A 21,419-nucleotide genomic window follows, 5' to 3' on the forward strand; every position below is an offset into this window, starting at 1 on the left:
AATCCTTTGGCTAAAAACTACTGATCACTTTGCGGATTACTCTAATGATAACCTTCGAAGGAGTTGAGCAGCAGTGGCCTCCACATCATCCAAGAAAAATAGAATACAAGCAAGTTGGTTACCCACTCCGGAAGGAGTTGTGAAGTTGAACTGTGATGGGAACAGTCAAGGCAATCCAGGACCTTCTAGTATAGGAGGGATCTTGAGGAATAAGGATGGCAACATTCTGTCCTTATTCTCAAGTCCAGTGGGTTATGGAGCCTCTACAAGGGCTGAGATATTAGCTGTGGTACAAGGACTACAGATTTCCAACCAACTTGGAGTGACTAATTTCATAGTTGAAGGAGACTCTAAGGTGATGGTGGGATGGATGTCGGACCCAGAAATTGTTGTTTGGGGATATAGGGACATCATCAAAAAAGTCAAATGGCTTACAAGCACCATGTAGTTAGCTTTCAATGGGTTAGTATATCGGCAAATGCTTTGGCAGGAGAGGATTTGGTGCTCTTCTAAAGAAGAAGAAGGAAATTGGCTTCAAATTTAAAAAGTTCACACATGTAAGGAAAAAGCCCAAAATGTTTCAGGTTTTGTAAAGGGTCAAACCTCTAAGGCACTGGTGCTGGGAATCTCTAATACAAGTTTCCCACACAGGAGAGGATTTGGTGCTCTCACATTCCTCCTAGCCTAGAGTTTCCTTTTTTGTGTGGGAAGATTGTTTGAAAAAAATCAACAATTGTGACCTGGTCCAGAAGAAGAACAAAGGCAGACTGTATATCTCTCCCCATGTTTGCTCTCTTTGTCATGTGGATGGTGAATCTGCTGAACATCTCCTTCTTCACTGCTCAGAAACATGGAAGATTTGGTCCTACTTTCTCAACCTTATTGGGTACAGCTAGGTTGTCCCTGAACACATTATTGATTTCATTTGGCAATGGTGTGGTACTGGTCTTGGTAGTAGGGGGGAAACTACTGGTGTATGATATCCCAAGCAGTGATGTGGTGTGTATGGGAAGAAAGAAACAATCACCTGTTGAAAACAGATCTAGATCTTTTGAAGATTTGCCTTCTCATATCTCTTTCTTGGGCAATCTGTGGAGTTCAAGGGATTTTCTTTGAACGATTTGCAAAGGAACTTGGTGGAAATCCTTTATTCTTCACCTGGATCTTTATCAGATCTAGTGCTTCCTTTACAAGTTTGGAGTTAGATTAAATTTTGATGGCAATGCCCCAGGTAACCCTAGAGCTGCGGGTATAGGTGGAGTGTTTAGTAGAAGGGACAGAAGCATTGAGTGGGCTTTCAGTTACCCAATTGGGGTTGCTGGTTCTACAAAAAAAACAGAAATCTTGGCTGCACTCACAGGTCTTTGAATAGCAAAAGATAAAGGCTGGTCTGCTCTAACCGTTGAAGGTGATTCTGCAAATACTGTAAAATGGTTAGGGGAGAAGGATGGAGGCCCTTATTTAGCCCTTGGCGGCCAGAGATATTTTGGACACCTCGGTTGTAAATCTAGCATGGGTTCCCAGAGAGTTAACTCAACAGCTGATGGTTTGGATAAATCAGGCTTTAGTCTAAAATCAGTATAGTGAAAGGTTTCTGCCTATGTAATTTCTGAGTGTTGGTCCTTCCCTGCAGATTTTGCATCTTCTCATGTACTCTTTGTTTTTATAATATAATCAGTTACCTTTTTGTCAAAAAAATGATGATCCTCATATTGGCCTGTTGTTGTCATGTAGTTCGGAAGTTAAAAGATCTCTTTAGTGCAATTTTTTGGTTACCCATTCAAGATTTTTCCTGTGTATGTAGTTCTATTTATCAGTTGAGGTGGATTTTGTGCAGCTGAGTAACAATCTTGTTTAATTTATTTACTTTCTTCCTGAGTTATTACTTTATTATTTATAGTGACTTCAGATGAGATGATTTTTATGTTTTTTTTTTTCAGAAAGTTCTCATACAACCATCTTGCTCAAATAAAATACATTCTTCCGGAAGCTGTTCAGGTTGAGAAGATTCTTGTACATGATGAGAAGACCTTTTGCATGAAGCCAGATATGAAAGTCAGACTACTACTGGATATTGTAGAAGCTCATCCAGACCAATCTCCATTCGTGGCACTGCGCCAACTCTTCCGTGCTAGGCTCTTAGATTTCTTTTACACCCATCCCAAGGTACTGCTTTTTGTTTATCCTATGTATCTACTCGGTACTGTGAAGTGTTTGGGACCATTTTGAAGTCACAAGGAGTGGATTCTTCAAATTAACATTAGGTGAAGAGGGTGGGGGAGCAAATAATGTTTTTTTTTTTTAATTTATTTTAAATATTTGAATTGTATAATGGGGCAGTCCTAATGGGCAGAAGCTCATAGCATAGATGGTGCAGTATGAAAGTTAGCACTTGGACCAGATATTGGTACAATCAAATGCTCCTTGACATGCTTGTGAATATTCCTTGTTATGTTATTTGTTATACTTGCTTGGGCCTTGATGCAGATATTTTCATTTTTGACTGAAAAATCAGTTCTATCTTGGCCAAAGCAAATTCTTTGACTAGTGATTAGATCTACAAATGGAATATTAGGATGCTTATTATGCATGATTCTATTGGATGAGAAAATGAGAGCTTCGACTCGGAGGGCACCATCTAGAGGATCTCCCCTAGGGATGGCAATTTCTACCCTATACGGTGGGTACCCGCCCCTACCCTCCCCGACGGGGTGGTTTTTTTTTTGCTTAAATGGCGGGTACGAGTTTTCAGATTCTACAACCTGTACGGGTACGGGTAGGTTACGGTATTAGGCTAAACCCAACCCACATATCGTTGGAAAGCATATAAAGTTTATGTACTAGGTGTTGAATTTAATAATATTTTGAATTTTATGTTAACAATAATTGATAATTTATGTGTTTTTTACATGTCTTAATCAAATGATTAGAAATCTTGATTTTTATTTGTGTTATGTTACTTATTTATTGCTTATATATGACAAGAAATAATAGGAAATTAGATGCAGGTTTTAAACCCAACCCGCCCCTACCCTTGAATGTGGGGAGGGTTTTGCACTTTCATGTGCAGGTAGGGTTTGGATTCTCGAAATCCAACCCACTGCGGGTTTTGGGGCGTGTGCAGGTTGGGAGGTGGGTAGGGTCTAGAATTTACAAAACCCTCTCCGAACCCGCCCTGTTGCCATTGGATTGTGTGACTCATTGGATTAATATTTGTAAAGTTGGTTAAGGAATGGGCTGTCATCTAAACAACTGGTTGTTGATAATTATGATCATTCAATCAGAAATTGACTTCTAGAATCCCCTAGGCGTGATCAGTTAAAAATGATTGGTCCCTGTTCCTTTCATCTGTTTCATGTTAACTTAAGCTGTGTCAAATTTTTAACTAGAGGATCTTATAGGCATGACTGCATGAGCAGTCATCTGATTGGTTTTAAACCCCTGCATCAGTGTCATACTTCTTCTTTTTATAATTCTAGTTTATATTGTCTACCGTAATTGTATTTGTGTTTGTTCCTTTTTGGAATAAAATTATGATTGAATTGCTCCATGACATTTTGATTTGGGGTGCAGGGTTATGACATCCCAAAAGCCATGCTACCAGAACCATTTAACCAAGGAAACCACACTGTTATTCCACAAAAGTTGCCTATGGAATCACCCAAAAAATGTCATTCTCTTTCTGAGCTGGAGTTGCCATCAAGCTCAGCCCATTTGTCTTCCTCGTTCAGCAAGCACTTCTCTCAGAAGAATATTGCTCCAGAAGAAGAAACGACTCAATTGCTAGCACCCATATTTCCTCTATCATCTCTAATCTCTCATAATGAAAACAATCGATGTTTTGAACAAGATAAAGGATCTATTCCTTTAGCTTCCAAATCCTGTGGCATCAAGTCCAATGCCATGCTGATCTCAAGTCCTCAGTGTTCCTTAAATTCCAGTGCATGTGAAAGTCCTCTTGCAAAGCTCATCTCAGCTGTAGATTATTGGATGGTAGAAACACCTGTTCAAAAAACACCAAAGAGATTAATTCCTGATTCTGACAGCAAGATAAATGCTGATGGCAGAGAGACTCAGTCTTCAACTCATTCAGCTGCAAAGAGGTCCCTGAACTTCTCACCTCTAAAAGGTGATGGAAGTACTGGCCCTCAACCGGCAACAACAAATAGGGTTTTGTTTGAAGATGTCACAAGATCTTGCCATTCAGTTGCTCAAAAGGTACATCTTTTCTATTCAATTATGTCTGTTCTTGGTTTTATTTTAAAAATGTGATGGTGGATTTGTCTTTTCACATTTTATTTTGTTATATAGTGTTCCTTGAGTGTCTCTATGCACAAAGTTATTATTCATTTATCTTTAATAACGCAAAATTCTAGTGGCACTAAGATTCAAAATAGTAAAAATAATGAGATGATAGTTATGGATATTCTGTTATGTACTGTTGTGGCAGTTCTAAATTTCAAGATCATTTTATGTTGTTTATAAATATTAAATAAGAATGTTATTTTGTATCTTTTATTTCAGATTCTAAATAATTACACATGTTTTTATGTCATGTTGTGTCCAGCATTCGTTTTTGTTAATGTTGACTGTGTAGGGGTATTTTGGTCTTTATATTTATGTTTAAAGCTGCTGATGTGTAATGTTTTATTAGTGGTTGTGTCCCATACTTAAGTAGGGGCAAAGGAGTCCTTTTGTTTTTGAATAGAAACATATAAATTAAACCTGGTCGACTAGAGAGTAATTCTTCTCTCTTGTTTGAATCAGAATTCTTCTTCTCTATTCTCTTCTCTTCTTCTACTTCTTCTAGTCTTTCTATTACTTTTCCAATCCTTAGTTGGAGATAAGGAAAGGGGCTGAAAAGGAGTGATCGCCCTCTTCCCTTGGAGGTTTCTATGTCTCTGGTCAGCATGTTCGTGGGTGTTTGCAGTGGTTTGTAGGAAGCCCCCCTAATCGATGGAGAGAAGAGGGCTGATTCGAGTGATGCAGTGGAGTGTCGAGTGTAGCTTATTTTTTGGTGATTAGGTAAGTGATTTTGCGCATGTTTTTTTTTTCCAGTGTGAATCAAATGGTTGATGTGTTCCAAGTCGTGTGGTGAAAATTCAGGTTGTTGTGTGTTAGGGTTTGTGCAGATTTTAGTGTGGTTTGAAGGGTGTGTGAGTTTCGAGTAGTGTGGTGAGTTTTCAGGTAGTCGTGTAGTAGGGTTGTGGTGTGGAGAGTGAAGAATTCAGCAACAAGTGGTGTTGAGTGCAATGTGGTATAGTGTGCAGTGTGGTGAGAGGTGAAATAAGAATTTTTTTTTTCTTTTTTACAGCCATGGGAGACAACAATGAAAGTAAAACTAGTGTGATGGTTACCGCCGACTTCCTGAATGTTCAGATGACTTCTATCAAGTTTAATGGAGAAAACTATGTGCCTTGGGCAAAATCTGTAGAAGTCTTTCTTAAAGCAAAGAAGAAAGTGAAGCATATAAGGGAAGAAAAACCCTCTACTGAGTCTCATGAGTATGATGATTGGGAACAAGAAGATGCACAATTTATAACTTGGTTATGAAATAGTATGGAACCCAAGATTAGTATGAATTTCATGTTTCTTGATACAGGCAAGGAAGTTTGAGACCATGCTAAGAAACTATATTCGGGACAAGACAACACAACTAGAGTATATCGGTTTTATTAGGAATACTTTAATCTGCAATAGGGTAATCAGAGTTTTGAGGAGTACTATGCTAGCATGAGAAACCTTCGCAATGAGTTGAATGTGTACCACCCCCTCACCTCTGATGTTAAAATTCAGAAACTACAGAGGGAACAACTAGATGTGAGCAAATTTTTGGTAGGGCTGAAATCTGAATATGAACCAGTACAGGCACAGGTACTAGGAGGATTAGCTCTTGCTTCCTTAGAAGAGGTGTTTGCTCAGCTCGGAGGATTTCTATTGGATCTACCGAGAATTCTAGTATCTCTGATAGATCAGTCTTTGCAGTCTCAAGAGGCTGTGGTGTTAGAGGTGGAGCTCGGGGAGCTCAATCTGGCCATAGTAGTAGCAATGGACCAGTGTATGGTTGTAGTGGTGGTGGTGGAACAAAGTGATGTTGGGCACTGAGAGAGGGAGGAAAACACACCTGGAGCCTCCGATGACATGATTGGAACTCCAGGTGTGTTTTCCTCCCTCTCTCAGTGCCCAACATCACACTCTGTTACCCTTGCTAATAGTTCCACATCTTCCATTTGTGGTGTTGGTAATATTAACATAAACCCTTTATCTTTATCCTTAGTTTTGTATGTCCCCAAGTTTCCTTTTAAATTTATGTCTGTTAGTAAGTTGACCAAGTCTCTTAATTTCTCTATCACTTTTTACCATTCTTCGTGTGTTTTTCAGGATCTTAAGACGGGGATGAAGATTGGTGGACTGTATTACCTTGATGGTGGTGGAAGTACGTCAACAACTCTTCAGACATCTCTTTCTCTTCTCCAGTGGCACTGTCGATTTGGTCATCCATCACTTAGAGTTTTGAAGTCTCTTTTTTTGTCATTGAGTTGTCTTTCTGTTTTGGATTGTGAGTCATGTCAGTTGGGAAACATCATCGTGTTCCCTTTAGTCCTAGGGTTGATAATCGTATGTCGAGTCCTTTTTCTTTAGTTCATTCAGATGTTTGGGGTCCAAATAAAGTATTGTCATACAATGGTTATAGATACTTTGTTATTTTTGTTGATGATTATTCAAGGATGACGTGACTTTACTTAATGAAAGAAAGGAGTGAATTGTTTACTATTTTCCAAAAAATTTTATGCTGAAATTCACAACCAATTTGGTGTACAGATTAAAATTCTCCATTTCGATAATGGCCGTGAATACTTTTATACACCATTTCAGGAGTATTTGGAACATGGCATTATCCATCAGACTTCATGTACTTACACCCCACAACAAAATGGGGTAGTTGAGAGAAAGAACTGTCACCTTTTAGAAACTGCTCGGTCTCTTATGCATCATATGAATGTACCCAATCCCTTTTGGAGTGATGCTGTGTTTACATCTTGTTTTCTGATTAATTGGATGCCACATCCATCCTTGAAGGTCACTCTCCTTTCACCACTTTGTTTCCTACATTGTCTTCGTTTCCCCTTTCACCTCAGGTTTTTGGGTGTGTCTGTTTTGTTCATAATATAGGACTGGGAAGGGACAAGTTAGATGCATGATCCATTAAGTGTATTTTCCTTAGCTATTCCCGGACCTAGAAAGGGTATAAGTTTTATAATCCTAACTCTCGACGGTCCTTTGTGTGCGTTGATGTTACTTTCTTTGAGTCCACTCCGTTTTTCTTGTGGTCAGGTGATGTTTCTTCTTCCTTACCACCTCTTCCTCTTCCAGTTCCAGTTGTGGATCCCATTCCACTTGTTCCAGCTGTGACCAAGTCTTTGCCTTTGGTGCCACCTCTTGTTGAACGACCACCTATTCGTCAAGTGTATACACATTGCCAACATGTATCGACTCCTCCAGCTCCATCATCGTCGACAAATTCGATAGTTGTTCCCACACCAGCTCTAACCCCGTTTCTGAACTTGATCTTCCCATTGCCTTGCAGAAAGGTAAATGCAATTGCACTCTTCATCCTATTTCTAATTATGTTTCTCTCACTCACCTTTTTGCTTCCCATCGCCAGTTTATCTCTTTGTTATCCTCTATTGTTGTACCCACGGATGTTCAGGAAGCCCTTGCCTCTCCAGGGTGGCGCCATGCAATGGAAGAAGAACTCTCTGCCTTAACTTATAATCATACGTGGGACCTCACCACACTTCCTCCTAGTAAGCAAATTGTTGGTTGTAAGAGGGTATATACTGTTAAGTATTTACCTGATGGTAGTGTAGAGCGGTTAAAAGCTAGACTGGTTGCCAAAGGGTATTCCCAAACATATGGTATTGACTACACAAAGACCTCTCCTTTTGTTAAGATTGGTTTAGTTCGTGTTGTGATATCTCTAGATGCTATGTATGATTGGCCTCTCTTTCAGCTTGACATCAAGAATGCTTTCTTACATGGTGATCTACTTGAGCAAGTCTATATGGAGCAACCACCGGGGTTTGTTGCTCAAGGGGAGGATCGTAAGGTGCAGACTAAAGAAGGCCATTTATGGACTTAAACAGTCTCCCCCTACGTGGTTTGGTAGGTTCAGTGAGGTGGTAAATAAGTTTGGTATAAATAGTGTTAGGTTGACCACTCAGTCTTCAATCATGACTCTCAGGCTGGAAAGATCTTATTGGTGGTATATGTAGATGATATTGTCATTACTGGGAGTGATAGATTGGGAATTGATAGGTTGAAGATCTTTCTGCAGAAACACTTTCAGACAAAGGACCTTGGTAAACTAAAGTACTTCTTGTGGATAGAAGTAGCAAGGTTTAAGCATGGTGTTAATTTGTGCCAGAGGAAATGTGTTCTTGATTTGTTGGAAGAAATAGGGTTATTAAGCGCCAAACCAGCTGAAACACCTATGGAATCAAATACTAAGCTGAGCAGTGATATGGGTGAAGAGTTTGAAGATCCTAAAAGGTACAAGCGATTGGTGGGTAAACTAAACTACCTAACCATTACTCGGCCAGATATTTCATTTGCAGTTAGTGTGGTGAGTCAGTTCATGCAAAAACCTTGGGTTCCACATTGAGATGTAGTTCTAAGGATTGTAAGGTATTTAAAGGGGGCTCCTGGTCGTGGCTTGATATATAAGTGGAGGAAAACTTGAAATAGAGGGATATATTGATGTTGATTGGGTTGGCTCTATATTTCACAGGAGATCCACTATAGGCTATTCTACTTTCCTTGGGGTAATCTGGTGACATGGAAAAGTAAGAAACAAACAGTTGTGGCAAAAAGTAGTGCAGAGGCAGAATATAGAGCTATGACACATACTACTTGTGAATTAGTGTGGCTGAGAAACCTTCTACAGGAGATGGGATATTCCATTGACACTCCAATGAAGCTCTATTGTGACAATCAGGCTGCGTTCCACATTCTAATCCGGTGTTTCATGAGAGAACCAAGCATATAGAAGTTGACTGTCACTTTATGAGAGAGAAGGTGCCGAGTGGAGGATAGATATTGCACATGTTAACATAGGAAACCAATGGGCAGGCTTGTTCACCAAAGGGTTGAGTTGGTGATGAGGCAAGAAAAAACAGAAAAAAAAGAAATGTGTGTATATATTATGTTTTGCATGTTTTTCTTGTAGTAGGATCCCAAATTTTTGTTTTTGGGTAGCTTTGTTGATAGTTTGGGACCAGGGGTATTTTCGTCACTATATAAGTCAGATTTTTTGGTCAGGGGCAGTTGGGTGCATTTCTGTTGGGTTTTGGTCTCTAGGGTCTTTTTGTAACAAAAGTAATCTTTTAGGGGTTCATTTGAAGTTAGTTTTGTTCTTAAGGAATTGTTGGTGAGAGGGAAAGATTCTAGGGGCTTATGTGTAAATATATTAACTAGCTTGTCCAGTAAGCCAGTGGGTCTTATAAAAGAGAAAGGGGTTGTTTCTGTAGGGGTCTTTTTGGTTCTTTTTCTCTTGTTTGAGCTATAGCTCAGCCCCAACTAGGGTTTCCAAGCATCAGGAGCTTGGGTTTTGAGGAGTCGACCCATTTTGGCACCTTCCAATCCCTCCATTGCTGCGTGTCCGTGCGGGGGGCCAGCTTGTTGCCATTGTTACTGTAGCGGAACTGTTCCAGGAAGAGTTTTACTTCAGGTTTAGGTTTGAAACCCATAAAAATCCAACTTATTTTGTTGTTTTCAGCTTGGTATTTCTTGTGCTTATTGCTATATACTTGAGGTACTGCAATAAGCACAAGATGATGCTTATTGCTGTATACTTGAGGATGTGTCTTAGAACTTGAGGTTCAGCTAGCACCTGCACCTCCAGTTTCATTACCTGAGCCACTACGGGCAGCCTCACAGCAATATCAGTGCCGACAGATGCTGGTCGACTCCACACATCCTCAACCCACACCACTCTCTGTCAGTCCTTCTAAAACTCCAAATTCGGTAGATATAGTTCCAGGTATTCCTCTTGAGCTTGAGCATGTTATGTTTTCTGATGATCCCACTGACCTTGATCTTCCCATTGCACTTCGTAAGGGGAAGAGAAAGTGTACAACCCATTGCATTTCACACCATCTTTCCTACAGTGCCTTATCACCCTCCTACTGTACTTTTCTTTCTTCCCTGGATTCTATGTCTATACCCAGGAATGTTACTGAGGCTCTCTCCAAACCTGAGTGGAAAACGGCCATGCAAGATGAGATGGATGCTTTGGTCAAAAACCAAACTTGGGAAATAGTTGATCTCCCCCCAGACAAGGAGACAATCGGATGTCGATGGGTATTCACAGTGAAGTATAAGGCCGATGGCAAGATAGAGAGGTACAAGGCAAGGTTGGTAGCAAAAGGGTATACTTAGACCTATGGTGTTGATTATCTGGAAACCTTTGCACCAGTAGCTAAGATGAGTTCAGTTCGTATCCTTTTATCTCTAGCAGCCACCTATTCATGGCCCTTGGTCCAGCTTGATGTAAAAAATGCTTTCCTCAATGGTGACTTACAGGAGGAGGTATATATTGACATTCCAGTAGGCTTTTATGAAAATGTTGGTAAAGGAAAGGTGTGCAGACTCAGAAAATCTCTGTATGGATTGAAACAGTCACGTAGGGCTTGGTTTGACAGGTTCAGAGGGGCATTCATCCGTTTTGGATCACAATCTGATGACACTCTCTTTGTGAAGAGGAGAAATGCTTTGGTGTTAATTCTGATTGTGTATGTGGATGATATAGTGGTGACAGGAAATGATCTGGAGGAGATTGATGATCTCAAAAAGTCATTGCAGCAAAAATGGGATTGAAGTTGCAAGATCCAAGCATGGGATTTTCATTTCATAGAGAAAGTATGTACTTGACCTAGTGCGAGAGACTGGGAAGCTGGGGACCAAACCAACAGACACTCCTATTGATCCAAATCATAGAATTAATGGTGTGGATGGTGAATTGGTAAAGGATGTGGGGAGATATCAAAGAATGGTGGGCCGACTGTTGTATTTCTATATGACACGACTAGATATTTCTTATGTTGTCAGTGTTGTGAGTCAGTATATGCATGCACATCGAGTTCAGCACTGGGAAACTATTGGGAGAGTATTTGCATATCTGAAAAAGCACCCTGGTAGAGGCATTTTCTTCTCAAATCATGAGAATCTGAAGCTGGAATCCTATACAAATGCATACTAGGTAGGTTGCTTAGATGACATGAGGTCTACATTAGGAGTGTGTACTTTTGTAGGTGGAAACTTGATCTCCTGAAAGAGTAAGAATCAAGCGGTTGTGGCAAGGTCAAGTGTAGCTGAGTATAGATCCATGGTGTCTTGGAACTTCTTTGGGTTAGATCTCTTTTGAGTGAGATTGGTGTGAAAGCAGAGGAACCTATGATGTTATACTGTGACAATCAGGCTGCAATCAATATTGCCCACAATCCAATTCAGCATGATAGGACAAAACACATTGAAGTTGATAGACACTTTATTAGGGAAAAGGGTAACAATCAGAGAAGTTTGTTTGCCTTATGTCTCTTCAGAGTTGTGGTTGGCTGATGTTCTCACTAAAGGGGTGGCAAAGAACAAGCTTGAACATGATCTATGCATGTTGGGAATGTGTGACATTTAGTCCCAACTTGAGGGGGAGTGTTGAAGATTAATTAGTTTTATGATGTTTTTCTGAGTAGATGTTTTATGTTAGTTGTTAGATAGGAGGTGGGGACCACAGTAGTTATGTGAGTCCAAATTTTATTATGTTTTTGTGTGTTATATATGCTGTTTTATGTTTTGCCGCCCTATAAGGGCATAGTTGTCTTTGTACTGTTCTATTATTTTAGTATAAATAATAAGTGAAGGGGGCAGCCAGATTATTGCTCTCTTTTCTTTCAAACTTCTCTTCTTCTCTTCTTCTCCTTCTTTGTTCCTTCTCTCTTCAAGAAACCACTTTCTTTCATATTTCTTAATTCAGCAGATTCCTATTGACATGTTAGACATATTGGCTGGATCATAAGTCTTTTCAAAGATAGATCTAAAGAGTGGATACCATCAAATTCGTATCCGAGAGGGGGATGAGTGGAAGACTGCATTCAAGACTATGGAAGGTCTTTATGAATGGCTGGTTATGCCATTTGGGTTGTTTAATGCTCCTAGAAGTCTTGTTACAAAATCAGTTATATATAAATTTGAAGAAGTGTAATTTTATGATAGATCAGTTGGTGTTTTTGGGGTATTTTGTTTCAGCCAAGGAGATTGAAGTGGATAAAGAAAAAGTTTATGCTTTTCAAGAGTGGCCAACACCAAAGACTTCAACTGAAATTTGTAGTTTCCATGGGCTAGCAACATTTTGTCGTCGGTTTATAAAGAATTTCAGCACTATTGTGGCACCTATTACTGAATGCTTGAAAGGAGGTGAGTTTATTTGGACTCCCGCAGCTGAGAAAAGATTTCAAGAGCTAAAGATGAGGATGACGAAGGCTCCGGTATTGGCTTTACCTGATTTTAACAAACTCTTTAAAGTTGAATGTGATGGATCCCATGTTGGGATTGGAGCTGTCCTTAGCCATGAAGGCTGTCCAATTGCTTACTTTAGTGAGAAACTCAATGATGCTAGGAAGTATTCCACTTATGTTGTTGAGTTTTATGCCATTGTGCAAGCGTTGAAGTTTTGGAGGCATTATCTTATCCAATTGGAGTTTGTGTTGTTTTCAGACCATGAAGCATTGAAACACCTCAACTCCCAACAGAAGATAAGGGGAAGACATGCTAAATGGGTTGACTTTCTACAAAAATATACTTTTGTTTTGAAGCATAAGGTTGGACAGCAAAACTGGGTAGCTGATGCTCTTAGTAGGAGAGTTCACTTGGTGTCAACAATGTTTACTAATGTTGTGGGATTCAACTCCATCGAAGACCAATACCAAGATGACCATTATTTTGGTCTATTTGTCGAAGCTATACAACAGGTGACAAGGATATTCCAGCCAAGTTTGTGTGGAATGATGGTTACTTATTCATGGGCAATAGGTTATGTATTCCATTAGGATCCTTGAGGGCATTACTCATTGTTGATTTGCATTGCAAGGGACATTTTGGTCGCAAGAAGACACTTGAAATGGTCTCTAAAAGGTACTTTTGACCAAGGCTACAAAAGGATGTGTTCTATTATGTTGATAGATGTCACAAGTGCCAAACATCTAAGGGGCAGCATCAAAATACAGGTTTGTATCTTCCCTTACCCATACCAGAAGAACCGTGCACTGATATTATTGTGGATTTTGTGTTGGGGTTGCCAAGAACAACTAGGGGTAATGACTCTATTTTTGTTGTGGTTGATCGTTTCTCTAAAATGACCCACTTTATTGGTTGCCAAAAGACTTTTGATGCTTCTCATGTAGCTAACTTGTTTTTCAAAGAAGTTGTTCGGTTGCATGGATTGCCAAGATCTATCACATCAGATCGCGACACAAGATTCCTTAGCCATTGCTGGAGATCTTCATGGAAGCATATGGATACTACCCTATAGTATAGCAGTACATTTCACCCACAAACTGAAGTGGTTAATCGAAGCCTAGGCAACTTGTCGAGGAGCCTAGTTGGAGACTACTTAAAGCAATGGGATCTCATCCTACCCCAAGCTGAATTTGCCTTCAATGATTCAGTTAATAGATCTATAGGGAAGACTCCTATTGAGGTGGTGTACGGTTGCCGGTCGGTCACCTAAAAGTGTTGTTGATCTAGCTCTTATAATAGGGTTGCGGCGAGTGAGCGATGATGCCAAAACTTTAGCTGAATCCATTTGAGAGATTCAAGAGAATGTATGACAGAAGCTGAAAGAAAGCAACCAAAGAGTTTCATGAGGGCAATCTAGTTATGGTTTATTTGCGGCCTGAGGGGTTTTCTGTTGGGACCTACCATAAGTTGAAGTAGAAAAAGATTGGTCCATGTCATGTGCTGAGACAGTTTGGTGACAATGCATATGAAATTGAGCTACCAACTGATTTGTCCATTTCTCCCATTTTTAATATAGCAGACTGCTTTGATTACCATGGGCGAGGACAAGCACAAAGGGCCAGAAGTTCTAATGAGTTTGAATAAGTAGAGGGTGTAGAAGATGTTCGGGTCACCAACACTCGAAATGGGGCCTATTTTAGGTTCTTGGTCAAGTGGAAAGGGAAACCATCAATTGAGAACTCTTGGATTAGTGAATAGGAGTTTATGAAGCTAGATGGAAACATGTGCAAGGCTGTTAAAATTGTTGCTCGCACGGGGTCAAACTCTTTTAAACCCAACAGGAATGATGAGGCAAGAAAAAAAAGAAAAAAATGTGTGAATGTATTCTGTTTTGCATGTTTTTTGTAGTGGGATGCCAAATTATTGTCTTTGGGTAGCTTTGTTGACAGTTTGGTACCAGGGGTATTTTCGTCATTTTATAAGTCAGATTTTTGGTCAGGGGCAGTTGGGTGCATTTCTGTTGGGTTTTGGTCTCTTGGGTCTTTTGTAACAAAAGTTATCTTTTAGGGGTTCATTTGAAGTTAGTTTTGTTCCTAAGGGCTTATGTGTAAATATTTTAAGTAGCTTGTCCGGCAAGCCAGTGAGTCTTATAAAAGAGAAGGGGGTTGTTTCTGTAGGGGTCTTTTTGGTTCTTTCTCTCTTGTTTGAGCTGTAGCTCGACCCCAGCTAGGGTTTTCAAGTATTGGGATCTTGGGTTTTGAGGAGTCGACCCATTTTGGCACCTTCCAATCCCTCCATCGCTGTGTGTCCACGCGGGAGGCCAGCTTGCTGCCATTGTTACTGTAGCGGAACTGTTCCAGGAGGAGTTTTACTTCAGGTTTAGGTCTGAAACCAATAAAAATCCAACTTATTTTGTTGTTTTCAGCTTGGTATTTGTTGTGCTTATTGCTATATACTTGATGTACTACATGTAACTTGTCTTATTGTCCACATCAGTTGGGGGAGAGTGGGCTACATATGTAACAAGCTGGGACTATATGATATATACTCACCAGCTTGAGGGGGAGTGTTAATGTCGACTATGTAGGGGTATTTTGGTCTTTATATTTATGTTTAAAGCTGCTGATGTGTAATGTTTTACTAGTGGTTGTGTCCCATACTCAAGTAGGGGCAAAGGAGTTGTTTTGTTTTTGAATAGAAACATATAAATTAAACCTGGCCGACTAGAGAGTATTTCTTCTGTCTTGTTCGAACCAGTATTCTTCTTCTACTTCTTCTAGTCTTTCTATTACTTCTCCAATCCTTATTCTAACAGAATTCAAGTGCAGATTAGATTATAATAGATTTTTACAAAAAAAAATGATAATTGTTTTGATTTGTAAAAACAAAGATGCAGTGCCTTATATTACAAAAAGTACGTGGTATGTTTATGATGCATGTACAATCATGTAACTGTAATTTATATATAGAGTGGACAGTACATGGTATGTCTATGATGCATGTACAATCTATGAGCATGTAGACACCTTCCTAACTTTTTCTAATTCTGCTCCTGATTGGAATCTGGGCTTTAGAAGGGCTCTTAGAGACTCTGAATTGGGCTCCATTTCTAATTTGCTCAAGATTCTGGATGAAGTAGTTATTGATCCCTCTAGAGTGGACAGTAGGATTTGGGCTCCTACTCCCTCGGCCCTTGATTTTCTTGCTCTTCTTTTTTCAAAGAATTAACTCATTCCCACTGGGCCCTTGATTTTCCTTTCCCAGTATTGGAAGTTTGGGGTAGACCAATTTCTCCCAGAGTAGGTGCTTTTTGCTGGGAAGCTATCCTAGGAAAGTGTAACACTAGTGATTTATTTCAAAAGAAAAGGCCAAATTGGTGTTTATCCTCGCATTGGTGCATCTTATGCAAAAAGAATGGTGAGAGCTGTTATCACTTATTACTTTCCTGTCCTTTTGTATCAGAAATCTGGTGTTGGTTTTTCTCTCTTTTTGGTTGCATGTGGCCCACCCCCTAAGTGTGCACAGCTTTTTTAATTCTACTTCAGTGAGGGGTTTGAAAAAGAGAGGTAAAATTTTGTGGAGATGTGTGAGAGCAGCTGTATTTTGGACAGTATGGGAGGAAAGGAATCAACAAACTTTCCATGAAAAAGAAAAGAGCAAGGAAGCCATCATTGATTTAATCTATGTTAGGGTGGTTCATTGGGTCAAGACTATGAAGCTCTTTGAAGGCTATTCAGCAGGAGATATCATCAGAAAGTGGAAAGAAGTAGCCTAGTCTTTTCGGTTGATTAATTCCCCTGTTCCAACTTGGACTCCTCCAACTTTGGGGTTCACTAAATTGAATTTTGACGGCAGTACCAAAGGAAACCAGGCCCTTCAGGTATAGGCGGAGTGTTCAGGGATGAAGAAGGTTGAATTATGGCCAAGTTTTCAGGCCTTATAGGTTGGGGGATTCTCTGAGAGCTGAAATTTTGGCAGTTTTGGAAGGGACAAAAAGAGCTCAACAGCTGAATATTAGAAAGTTGCTGGTGGAGGGCGACTCTAGGTAGGCTATTAACTGGCTGCAGAAGAAAGATGTTAGTTTGTGGAAGTTCTCGAATGAAAAAAAGAAAATTAACCAGCTCACTCAAAACATGCAATTTCAGTTTCAGTGGTCCCAAGAGGAGTGCCAATTCTTTGGCAGACTATTTGGCCAAACAAGGAGTGGGAAGAGCTAGTTTCTTTTGGGCTTTGCTGTAATTTGATGTTTGCTTTTAGGGGGGGTTAATAGATTTTACCCCTCCCTCCTGTTGTATCTTCTTCCATCTCTTTTTCTTATTAAAAGTTTCTGTTATTGATAAAAAAAAATATATAGTCTCATAATGTTTTGAAGACAATACTATCAGAGAACCAATTTTGGTTTTATGTCAGGGAGATCAACCATGGAAAGTATCTTTGAAGATTGATAGAAAAATTTAGAGAGAAAAAGAGTGATCTCCATATGGTGTTCATTGCTCTAGAGAAAGCATACAATAGAGTTTCTAGAGGGATAATATGGTGGGTCTTGGAAAAAAGGGGTTCAAAATAGGTATATAAACCTAAATAAGGAATGTATGATGGTGCAACAACCAATGTTAGAACATCTGTGCGAGAAGGGTCAGATTTTACAGTAATCATGGGCCTTCACCAAGGTTCAGCACTTAGTCCTTATTTATTTGCATTGGTCATGGATGAATTGACTAAACATATTCAGGAGGTCTCATGGTGCATGTTGTTTGCTGATGCCATTGCTTTAACTGATGAAACTAACGAAGAATTAAATCTAAAATTAAGCTTATGGACAAATGCCTTAGAAACAAGAGCTTTTAAAGTAGGCCTAAAACATATTCAGGAGGTTTGTATTCAATGGGTAAAAAGGGATGCTAATCCCTTTGCTGATACGTTGGCTAAACAAGGGGTGGGAAGAAGCCATCTGTTCTGAGCAGTTTTGTAAGTTTTTTCTTTCTTTCTTTCGGGAGAGATAAGAGTGTTTATCTCTCCCTGTTGTAAGTCTGATGCTTAATTTTCTTCCATATCATTGAATATGTTTCAGTTTTTGATAAAAAAAGTAGGCCTAAAACATAATATCATCACCATCATCTAAGTCTTGTCCCAACTATGTGGCACGCAAATTTAATATCAATGGGAGTGCAAATCAGGGTGCACTTAGGATTGGACCAAGAGATGACTCAATGTGTCATTTTTTTGTACCTTGGTTTAATAATTCATAACAAGGGAGAGATTGAGGAGGATGTCGCCCGTAGAATTAGAACAGGATGGGCAAAATGAAGGGGTGCATAGAAGACCGTTCTAAGAAACAACATTTCCAGAAAACGAGTGTGGCAGAAAAGATAGGGTTAGAAAAAAAACCATTCGTAGGAACTTGGGAGTAAGATGGTTTGGTTATAAAATGAGAGAAAGTGGACTAAGATGGTTTGATCATGTGCATAGAAGACCATCAACAGCACCCATAAGAGGAAGTGATTTGTTAAAAGTTGAAGGGGCTAGAAGGGTAAGGGGTAGATCAAAAAGGATATGGATAGAAGTAGTAAGAAATGATTTAAGCGCCAATAATTTAACAGTGGATATGGCATTAAATGGAATGGAAGGATTCATGTAGCCAATCCCATATTGTTGGGATAAGGCTTGGATGATGATGATGACTTTGCTGATACTTATACTTAACATCAATATAATACTATGCCTCATTGTCCATATTTATCTATTACAGTAAAATACCGTGACATTACAAAAAATGCTGAACTTCTATGATACAGGTTTCCCTACTTTCTCTTTCAAACCAAACACAGCCTTAAGTTTTGTAGAAAAGAATGATGTTTATTGCTGTTTACTCTTTTTTTGTTTGTTTGTTTATCAGTCATGGGATTTCCTTTATAGGCAGGTCTATTTTCTTATATGTTTATCATAGTTATAACTTCTGCCGTCTTAGGAAGGGCAGTCTTGAAATTCTGCCTGTTAAATCTATATATGTATATATAAAGCAAGAGGTTGGTTTTCCTCAGCCGACATGGGGAATGGGGGACCTGGGGGAGGACTTTGCATGTGCGGTTCCTCGGGTACATGTAGTGACCTCAAATGCGTGACTATTTGTCTGTCTGCTAAGCTCACATGTGCTTTGGAACTATTGGTGTCCATCCCATTTTCTTATGTTATAGTTATCACTGCTGCTGCCTTATAATTCTACCTATTCTTTCTTAAAGTATAAAAGAAATTGGGGACTCTATTGAGTTCAAATGTCTTTTCTCTTCAATCCCTCTTCCTCTCCTCTTCTTCACACTTTCTTCTCTTCTTTCTTCTACTGCAACCCTTCCCTCAGATAAGATTACTGAATCTGAGCATATTTTCGGATTCATGCAGTCTTAGTCCAGCTGACTACATGAGATAATCGAGTGCTGGAGTTCTTGAAGTTTTCTAGCCTGGTTTAGTGACTTTTGGAAAGATTACTTCTTATGCCCAAACATATCATTCAAGCAGTTCAGTCTTTTGTTATCTTTTTTGACAATCATAAAACTATATCTGGTGGTCTTATGAAAAAGTGGATCAGATGCTTAGACTGTCAAAATTGGTTTTTAATTCCTTTAGTAGAAAAGTGTAGAAGATCTGTTTTGATATAAAATCTGTGTAAGAAAGGGAAAAAGAAAGAGAAGAGAGGGTTTATGCAGAGAGAAAAGAGGAGAGAAATTGAAGAGAATGGGAGAAGCTAAAATTAGGTCTGGCCGTCCCTTTCATTAGCTTATATACTCACAAATAAAAACTGAATATAAAGACAAGTTTGCCCTTAGTAAGTCGGCTACATGTAAAATCTAAATAAACACTCTTAACTTAACATAAAGTAATGGGCCTTGGGCCCAATAACTCCTTAACTATGCTATGTAAATAGAAAACAAGTGATGTACTGAAGTCAGCCCAAAACTCAACACCTTTTAATGTTAGATATATATTTGAAGAAATCTGTATAAATGTTACATTTTGACTTTTATTTGCACCACTTGCTTCCCTCATCTACTTGTATATTTGCTCTTTGTCTTGTTTGTCATAATAACTATTACAATTATTGCTTTGCAGGACAAGGAAAATAACAGCTTCATTATGAAGGATCAGAATACGAGTAAAAAAAGTTGTGATACACAGAATATTTCACTGCGTGATTTATTTGATCTGATACACAGAATATTTCACTCTGCCAGCAGTTGTTCAATCACAAAAGAGGAGCTTGTGCACAAAATAATCTTGAATAATTTTGATATTGTTGAAAGAAGTATGTACAGGCTTGATTGCGATTAAATAGGTGTTTTATTTATACTATAATATGGGTAATGGATGAACTTTGCTGGTTCTACTTTATAGGTGAAGTTGAAGAACAACTTGAGCTGTTGGAAAAGTTGGCTCCAGATTGGATTTGCAAGAAGTTGGTTCCTAGTGGGGATCTTCTCTACAGGTAAGTGATTCATTCTTTTATTTATGAAAAATTGTTTCTATAACCTAGCCATATGGATTACAAGTACAACAATTTTGTGGTTCCTTGTCAACTTGGGCTATGCCAGCCTAAACCCAACCTGTCCTGGTTCAAAGTAGGGGCCCATACAGCCTGAGGTTTCACTGGACCAAATAGTCATGGCTCAACTTTAGCAGTAGAGTTAAAGCCTCATTTGGACTGTGGGGTTGGATGAATATTCCTGCATGTGAAAATTATGTACATACATAATTAGCAATATGTTCCACATACATGAATTGTCTTTGCACGGGTAAACAGAAGGAGCATAGTAACTTTTAAACGTTCAGAAGATTTTAGGCGTAGGAGATCGAGCAAAGTTTGTTTGGATAAGGATCGAAGGGGAATAGAAATGAGTTGGGAATGGGCAATCTTCAGATTTGATAGAGGCAAGGAGGTCTTTGTGAAGTCTGCAGAGGGACGTACTAATCGTGATGTTGTTCGAACCCTTGGTAATAGCAATGATGCTGCTGTTTGCTGCGTTTGAAATAGGGTTGAATCTGTGGAGGAATTTGAAGCTGTGACAGTAGAGGAGAACAGTGGTATGTCGTCTACAGTCTCTACTTCTATTGTGAAAGAAGTTTTGCTTAATGTTACTAGTGAGATCCACAAAGAACATGAGACTGGGTTGAAGGAGAGGGAGGACTCGAGAGGGGCTGTTGTTGCTGAAATAGGAGGAGATCATAGTGTTGGTGATGTAGGAAGTGGAAACTTTGTTTTGAACCATTGTTTCCTGCCCCAAACCGAGGGTGCTGTTGTTGATCACTGGTTATTTGAGGAGGTGGTGATTGGAAGGATAGGTGTGGATTTGGGCAGGAGGGGGAGGCTAAGAAAGATTTAGATGTGGCTGAAATGGTGACATCCAAAAAATCTCATAGAGTTACTGGAATAAGATAGTCACATATTGTTCACGTCACCAGTTTAAATCTCACCTGCAATAATATGAATTAAAAGAAAAAAAATAGGAGAAAAGAAGGAGATTGAAGAGAGAGAAGTGATGGCGGAAGAATAAGAAAGTAGTGGGAAGGGTCTAGAGTAAGGTTCAATGTAGGGGAAGGGATGGGAGCCAAGGGAGGGCTGGAAGGTATAATGAGGTTTAACCAGGACTTAAGAATTTGATAAGATTCAATGTAGGTGAAGGGTCTGGAGTAAGGTTCTGGGAAGATGATTGGTGTGGAGTGGGGAACTTATGTGACAGCTGTCCATGACTTTACAAGTTGGCTGATCAGTAGGTTTTGATTGTGTTGAAGATTAATTAGTTTTATGATGTTTTTCTGAGTAGATGTTTTATGTTAGTTGTTAGATAGGAGGTGGAGACCACAATAGTTATGTGAGTCCAAATTTTATTATGTTTTTGTGTGTTATATATGCTATT

General features: G+C 39.3%; 1 protein-coding gene across 7 annotated transcripts in view; it reads left to right on the forward strand.

The window, feature by feature from the left end:
- The window catches only part of LOC104591646 (CDT1-like protein a, chloroplastic), a 47,241-nt gene that overhangs the window by 16,967 nt on the left and 8,855 nt on the right, over positions 1 to 21,419 (forward strand). For all 7 annotated transcript variants that reach the window (XR_016084495.1, XM_088901990.1, XM_088901991.1 and 4 more), the window contains 4 exons: positions 1,941 to 2,166; positions 3,574 to 4,218; positions 19,618 to 19,810; positions 19,900 to 19,990. Coding sequence is in view for 6 of the 7 variants with exons in the window: in XM_088901990.1 (XP_088758116.1) it covers positions 1,941 to 2,166; positions 3,574 to 4,218; positions 19,618 to 19,810; positions 19,900 to 19,990 (1,155 nt within the window). In the remaining variant the exon portion in view is untranslated. The remainder of the gene's footprint in view (positions 1 to 1,940; positions 2,167 to 3,573; positions 4,219 to 19,617; positions 19,811 to 19,899; positions 19,991 to 21,419) is intronic.

This window comes from Nelumbo nucifera, chromosome 3, assembly GCF_055504915.1.
Source record: "Nelumbo nucifera cultivar China Antique chromosome 3, China Antique-T2T, whole genome shotgun sequence".
NCBI classification, from domain to species: domain Eukaryota; kingdom Viridiplantae; phylum Streptophyta; class Magnoliopsida; order Proteales; family Nelumbonaceae; genus Nelumbo; species Nelumbo nucifera.